Here is an 8,188-nt window from a genome sequence, read left to right as displayed (position 1 = left end):
TCTTCCAAATACGTGATGTTAGGGCACTAAGTACATTTACTCAAGTACTGTATTCAAGTACAATTCTGAAGGACTTGTACTCTAACTGAGTATTTCAATTTCAATTTGCTATTTTGTATTTCCACTCTACTACAATTCAGAGTTAAATAGTGTACAATTGCCTCTGTGTCTGAACATTTGCTATATAAATAAACTTACCTTACCTTACTTTTACTCCAGTACATTTATTAAGTACCTTACCTTTATTTTGCAGATTTGGATTAATCTTTTTTCACACCTGGAGTAAATCTACAAGCTACCTTGTACTATAAACAGGAATTAAAGTTAGCTGCACCTAAGCATCAAGTTTATTGCCAGTTACCTTTATACATACAACGAATTTGATTTAGTGTCTGGTTGTGCAAGCAAAAACAATCTAAGAAAATAAGTTGTAAAAGCAGGTCAAAAATGTAAGGGTGATAAAATTAAGTATTTTTAAGAAACTATTAAACATTAAAAAAGCTAAAGACCGTATGGCACTAATAATTAAAATCAAAAAGTGCCATTTATATATAATTCTGAAATGGGACATTCAGCACAATGAGTACTTTTACCTTTGGTACTTTAAATATATTTGGATGCTAATACTTTTGTACATTTTTCTCATTTTGGATTCAGGACTTTTACTCATTAGAGTATTTTAACACTGTAGTGTTTTTACTTTTACATAAGTAGAAAATCTGATTAGGCCTTCTTTCACCTCTATGAAACAATATTATTGTTGTATAATATAATATTATCCTTTTGTTTGTTAAGTGATATAAAAAAGCATTTATATTTATAAATATCTATTGAAGGATTATTATAAATGTAATAATTATATAAATAATATTCGATGTAAAATATATCTTGATGAAGGTTATCAAATAACATATGCCATTTGTTTAAGTTAAGACATGCTTCGTGCTTGTAAATAAACCTAAAATATTTTTTTCCCATGCGCCATGAAGGCAGCACGATTGTCCCTTTACGTGGAGAGTTTATCACACCGAATTTCAGGCAAAGGTTTAACCTTAATCCGCATTATTTCGTTTTCTCATTCTGTAAATGAATATCTTAAATTAAATTATGTGTCAGGTTTCCTCTATTCTCATTCTGCTTTCTTCAAATCGCAGTTTCTTTACTCGTCTGTCCCCTACAGACGTGCACGAGGAGCATAAACATCTGCACGTGGGCAAATCCATGACGTAAGCGCTCAGAGAACTTGACGACGTCTGGATACTGTACGGCTATTCAACAGGGACAAAAGACATATAGATAAACAAAGCTTTAAAAACAATATAAATATTGCGTTTTTTCAATATTTGATCATATTTAACTTGAAATGTAACCTTTTGTTCTAATCACTATTTTATTTTATATTTCTTTCATTATTTACTTATAATGTTTTATTTGTATTTTTACTAGGTCTGTGTACGTTACGCCTGATGTCAATATGTTGTGTATATTTTAGGTTTGATGTGTGTATATATTGCTATAGAGAGAGGTGTCTGGAAACATTATCACTCCACTCATCAGAAAAACACTCAATTAGTTTTAATATGTTCAATATATTGAAATGCTATCTTAAGCCTGTTACATGTGTTTGGATTAGGACCTTTAGTTAAATGGTAAATGTCGGTCACAATGCCGGAAATCAAAATCCCTGTGGTAATCCAGAAAAAAACACACTTTCTCCCACAAATCCCAGTTTTAAATACATTTTGTGTTTTCATGCACTAGATGGCAGCAGCAACACATATACAACCCCTCTTCTTTATACAAGGAACAAAAGATGAACACTGCTGTTATTTAGATTTTTTTCATACCATAGCATCAAGCTATACATTAATGATCAAAAGTAAAAATACTCACTATGCATTATGTCTCATTTTATGCAATATGTTATAAACTATTAAATTATAGTTAAAGCTGCAAGCAGCGATGAACGGGCCTTAAAGTCAGCGCACCTACAGGACACCTACACGCGCAGTACCGAATCGCCCATCGACTAACATCCTCGACCCAATGTGTTCCTCGCACGTGCGCCCAAGCAACATATCGCCACCTCTTTTTTCGCAACAGCGATAAAATGATTCTCTCACTACATTTCCCTACATCAGAATCAGAATTTCCAAACCACACACACACACACACACACACACACACACACACACACACACACACACACACACACACACACACACACACACACACACACACACACACACTCACAGACAGATAGACACACACGCACACACCTACAAAGACACTCATTCACACACACACGCACACACATACACACACACACACACACACACACACACACACACACACACACACACACACACACACACACACACACACACACACACACACACACACACACACAACAAAGAGCACACAATCTACTTCAAATCTTTAAAAATTCAACTAAGTCATCTATGTGCACAATTTTCACCACACTACATCTTCATGTATTTCCCTTTAAAAAACAGAAATTTCAGCCCTCTGAGTGCTTTCCCTGCATGTTCAAGTCTCCAAATGTTAATACTGCTAACAAACAATATATTTCAAAAATCCATAGAAATTCAAGAAAATGACCTGTGATTGAAAACTGTTTTTTAACTCACAATAGAAATATATTTACACCTGACCCGACAAGTGTTCAAAAATATCTCTGTTTTTCAAGCATGCTAAGGCCCTCAAAAAAGCCATCCATTTGAGAGGAGGAACTCATTGAAAATACTTTATCTCCTTTGTAGTTTGTCCCCTATGGGTCAATTAACTTTAACTTATGTTGTTATTATTTTTGAATCTGCAATTAAATAAATGCATTTTTTGAAAGGCCTCTTTAATGTAGTGGAGTAGAGGTATAATTTGGCTAATAATGGGTGATTAAGTGATTAAGTAAGTCAACAGTATACATTAATGGCTTGAAAGTACCTGGTTACTTTCCATCCCTGCATCAAATAAGCAATATTTATATATCATATACCCACTATCAGATTCAGTTTAGTTTCATTATGTTTTTGAATCCTTTTAAGCATCAGGTATTTAAAAAGTGTCAATATTATTTTATAGTTTTTAATTTGCATTTGACTTTAGTATCAGCGATTCACTTGTGCTATTTAATCAATAGTTGTACTAATGCCTAAATCAGCATTCATATCTTATGAAAACCAATACATGCATGTATTTTAATACAACCACACCTTTTTACTTTTACTTCTTAGGTTTCTTTATTATATAATCGCTTATTCTTACTTTAACATCTTGTGTTTGTATAAATAAGTTATTCTATTTATTTATCTTTTATTTCATTAAAAAATGATAACTGATGAATAAAGTATTCTTGTACTTCATTGTATATTTTATTTGCTGCATGCAGATGATTTTTTTTATTTATTTGAGTCAAAAAAAGGAAGAAAAACACACACAAGCAAGTTTAAATCAATTTAGAAGTTTATTGCTACACATCATCTTTTATAAGACAACATTAGTTTCTTTTGGAGTGTTAGTCATTTCTTCAGGTACTTTCACAGCTGCTGCATTTGAGTTTTTTCAGCCACAGTAATTTCACCAGGCTCATAGTTGAAAAGAAGGTTACAGGCATTCATTGTTTAGAATAGAATGTCTATTTTAGCATAACACAAGTCTTCCACATACAGTAAAAAAGGTCCTAAAAAGACAGAAAAAACTTCAGCATTTCAATCTTATTGGTATGTAAACTTCAGGGACTGATTGTTCCCCTTCTCTAAGCTTCTTCCTGTAGAACAACATGCTTCAGAGGGCAGCTCAGTGGCTTTTGCTGGCCTTGTCGAAGAGAAGCTTTAGCTGATCCTTAGAGGTGGCTTCCTTCTGCTGCATCAGGTCAGCGTGGCCCTTGGTGACACCCCAACCATCAGGGTTGGCCATAGCGGGGCAGAAGGGCCGTCCGGACGCTGGCTTCAGATTCTCCCAGTAGTCACGACGGGCCCTACAGAGAGAAATACAGTTTAATAACCAAACTTGGTCGGATTTTCAGATTAAAACATGAAGAAAAAGTAGAAATCCTTTCAGTACCTAGCTCTGACCCACGGTTTTGTGTGCATCTCAAGGCCACTGCCCCAAAGGCCGTGCTTCTCAGAGCCCTTAGGCAGGATGCCCCTCTCAGGTGCCAGCTCCTCGGCCAGGGCACGCACATGGTAAGGTTCAAATCCGCAGCAGCCTCCAATGTAACGGATACCGACATTGTACGCTTCCCGGGCGTATTTCTGCATGTCCCATCTGGTTAGAATTCTCGGCTCAAGGCCTGTGGGAGAACACACCGTGGTACATTATTAAATGTCAAATTTAGGTTTGAGTTCACCCCAAAATCAAAAATACATAATTTTCCTCTTACTTGTGGTGCTATTTATCAATCTGGATTGTTTTGGTTTGAGTTGTTAAACATTGAAGATATTGGTCCTATAGATGTTATCCCTCTCTTGAAAATACTGGTGCTGCATGGTTTTTAAATAGAAATTGGTGTTAACTTTTTAAGTGTTTATTATTTTTATTACCATAAGACAAGCGCAAACTAGTGCATTTGAACTACTTCTGTAAGAGGGAAAAAATGCGTTTTTGATTTTCTGGTTAAATGCATTTTTTGGGAAATGTTGAGAAGCATAATTTTTGATTGTGTATACATACTGAAAGGGAACTCTGGCAGGTCAATGAATCCCTGGCAGTTGCAGTCGGGGGTGTGGTAAGCCAGCGGCTGGCACATGTAATGAGCCTTCAGCCCGGCCTTCTCCACTCCCTCCTTCATCATCTTCACAGTCTTCACGCAGGTCATCGGGTCAAAGTGGCAGTTGATGCCCACAATATGAGCACCTACAGAAGAAAGCATGGAAACTTTATTGCGGCTTGAATAAATTAGAGGAAATGTTTTCAATTTTCCTGAGTAGGCATAAATGGGTAAAAATTGCTGAGTTTTGTGTCGCAGCAGTGTGCACTTTTATCTGACCAGCGGATGGCGCTACCCACTTCAGATTATGCCCTCCCCATGACTAGAGGGAAACTGGGTTTGAAGTTGCATTATGGAAATGTAGGACATTTTTTTCACAGGCAGGCTATCTCATCCTGCGCTGTTTAGATTTTAAACATATCAAAATGTGTTTTTTTGTATTTCCCATAATTCTCATTGAGATGCATTAAAATTGAAAAGCCCTCTTAGGTGATTTTAAAGTGAACTAATGATACCAAAATTGGCAGTCCATTTAAGTACAGCTAGCCTAAATCAAGAGTCCTGCATTAATATTGTCTTCCTACAATGTTCAGTGTGTGTTTTATTGTGTTTCAGAGGTGTTGCTGCAATTCTTATCATTTTGGAGGCTAATATTGAAGTGTGTTGTGTTATACGGAGATTCATTTGTCATTTAGCCTTCCCTCATTGGGTGGCAAAATAAAATAAACCACTATTCCTATTTCTCCAATCCTTAACCCACTGTGTGAGAGGACCTTAAGACCTCACATATAAAGTAGTTGAAAGATGAAGATATTTTCATACCAGCTTGGACGAGTTTGACAGCACAGACTCCGGGGCTGACTCCGTTCAGGTCTCCATCAGGTCCGATACACAGAGTCGCAGCCACAGGCTTCCCGGTGCTCTTCAAAACCTGGACGGCCCACTCTGCCTCTTCCACATGCTCAAAGTACTGCAAGCAGAAACACACAAAACACATCAAGGAAACTTATCCTTTAATGGCTATTTTTGGTCCCAAATTGTGACGGTAAATATAATCACTTGTCGGTTGCAAAGATACATTAGGTCATATTACATATATATATGAGCATCATTTTCTGCTTCCCCCAAGTGACCAAACATATTTTATTGCAGATGGCACTTCGAAGGAACACAATCCTTCGAAGTGCAGTAAAGGTTTTACAAGCTGGGTACAAACATCCCTTGAATATACATTTTTTGGGGGTGTGAGCCAGTCAAATATGCATGAAGTTTTGGCTTTTATTTAAAGAAAGGGACTCCAGTGATTTCAAAAATAGCAGGTCAGTTTACATACTATGCATGAGAGTACAGTATGAACAGGCTCTGGAGCTTTATTAAGTGTGAGAATATAAATCTAAGGATGAGTACCTGATTTCCCAGGACAGGAGGGTCCAATGAAAACATGTTACTGGTTGCATCTTGACAAAAGCACGGTCCATTGTTATTTTTTATTTGATTTACTCTAAAATACTAAAATCAAAATACCTTCCACTTTTACACTTCTCTTTATCCCAAAGTTTTACGGAACTGCTGCATTTGTTTTTATACATTTGCTCTCATGCTTAACTTACCAACAGTGTTCACTACATACCTCTGCAATCAGGAAGTCCACATCCTTCTTGACAAAGACATCGATTTGTTTCTTGAAGATGGCCTTGACATCATTCTCACTCTTGCAGCTGAGGTAAGAGGGGGTCTGAGAGACTCCCCCTGCCACCAGAGCATCCCCCTCATTGGCCACCTCCCTGGCCAGGTCACAAGCTGCTTCGTTTATCTGCTGCCCCTGAAGATGAAAAAAAGGGAGAACAAACTTTAAAATGCAACTTTCATTTGGAGTAAAATAGTAAGATGTTATTTTTGTTCTTTGCTGCATGCAGTTGGTTTGAGGCCAGCATGCTGCCAAGCTGCCATCCATCCCCATGACTGAAGATGAGACTTGAGAGCAGCTGCAGTCACACAAACATTAAAGCTGTGCTCACTGAGAAGCGCATGGTGTTGCCCCTGTTCTCCAGTTTATCATCGCTTGCGTAGAAAGTGAATGTCTGCATGACATTGGAGCCTGCCCTCAGAAACTCCCTGTGAAGCTGCCGCACTGGAACAGCAGGATATGTCGTTCAGGATTTGAAACTGGCATAAAAGGGCATTAAACAAGTTTGGCACAAATCATCAGAAATACCTGCTTCAGGGTGCTCGGCTGCAGCCTCAGGTGTCCACGGTCCTGCTTTCACATAGCCCCTCTTCTCAAGAGCAAAGACAAAGCCACCATCTCCCAAAACAATCTCTCCTGCATCCAAACGCTCCAAAATACCCTGAGTCAAAAATAAAGAACAGAAATAAGCAGTGGTGTAGAGTAACTAAGTAGATTTACTAAGTACTGTGCTTAAGAACAATTTTGAAACACTAGTACATTACTTGTGTACTTAAACATTGTCCTTTTACTACAATTCAGGAGTAAACTGTGTACTTTTACTCCACTACATAACACCTTTCGTTACTTCACAGATTTGGATTAATAATAGGAAATATAATCAACCCTTAAATCAGACTTTAGTTACACCAGGAGTACATTCACAGCTTCCCTGCACATTTACCAGCTTTGAGAACACTTTAATGATCAACAATTATAATCAAAACATGTATTATGTATTATTCTGAAAAGTACTTTTCGTTTTGGCAATATAAGTGTATTTTAATGCCAGTAGGTTACTACTTTTACTTAAGAACAAGATCTGAGTAAGTTTCCGCCCTCTGGACATAAATAAGAAGTTTGATATAATCTACTATCAAGTAGTTGGCAAACACCACTTCCTGTTACACACGGACATAAATATGTGGCTTCAAATGCAACAAGTGAATTAAACAAATAATAATTATAAGTAAGGAGACATCATATTCACTCACTTTCTTTGCTCCCGGTGCCATGGTTATTGCAGCAGTGACCGACCCTCTCTTTTCAGCTTCAGTCTCCTTCTGAGTTCGGAAAGGGCTTCTTGCAGGCACCACTGCTGCATTTATAATCCAGGAGGGGGAAGGTGCTCCTGATGTCACTATAAGATCCGCCTGCCTCTTACATAGCACATCTCCTTTTTCCTTTTTTCTTTTGGCAAGTTTGCACAAGACAACCTATTGTTCATTCAACCGCAGAAATGCAAAATGCATTTTGGATATTTTTGGGGAATGCACCAATGTGAAGATGTTGTGCTTTTTAGGTGAAAAACAGAATTGTCAGTTGTCAGTGCAAAACATGTCACTAATTTAATACAAAACCTGATCAGGTTTAACTGCCCTTTGTCACAATAAAATATGTACAATTCAGAAGCTGAAGAGATGCAGATGTTTTGAGAATACTCACAGTGTTATCTGAAAACACTGCCGTAATGGTTGCTGATGCAGATGTAGAAAAGCCATAATTCCTTGAGC

The 8,188-nt window shown here is 37.4% G+C and overlaps 1 protein-coding gene across 1 annotated transcript; it reads right to left on the bottom strand.

The window, feature by feature from the left end:
- Window positions 1-3,465: 3,465 nt before the first annotated feature.
- Window positions 3,466-7,794, bottom strand: bhmt (betaine-homocysteine methyltransferase). The gene is made up of 8 exons (XM_063890263.1): window positions 7,670-7,794; window positions 6,945-7,077; window positions 6,748-6,860; window positions 6,360-6,551; window positions 5,552-5,699; window positions 4,693-4,875; window positions 4,084-4,312; window positions 3,466-3,997 (listed from the first exon to the last, which is right to left on the bottom strand). Exons 1-8 carry the CDS (start codon window positions 7,688-7,690, stop codon window positions 3,817-3,819), a joined length of 1,200 nt encoding a protein of 399 aa, XP_063746333.1. The 5' UTR covers window positions 7,691-7,794; the 3' UTR covers window positions 3,466-3,816.
- Between the last annotated feature and the right edge of the window lie 394 nt (window positions 7,795-8,188).

This window comes from Eleginops maclovinus, chromosome 8, assembly GCF_036324505.1.
Source record: "Eleginops maclovinus isolate JMC-PN-2008 ecotype Puerto Natales chromosome 8, JC_Emac_rtc_rv5, whole genome shotgun sequence".
NCBI lineage: Eukaryota > Metazoa > Chordata > Actinopteri > Perciformes > Eleginopidae > Eleginops > Eleginops maclovinus.
This window is presented reverse-complemented; position numbering and strand designations above follow the sequence as displayed.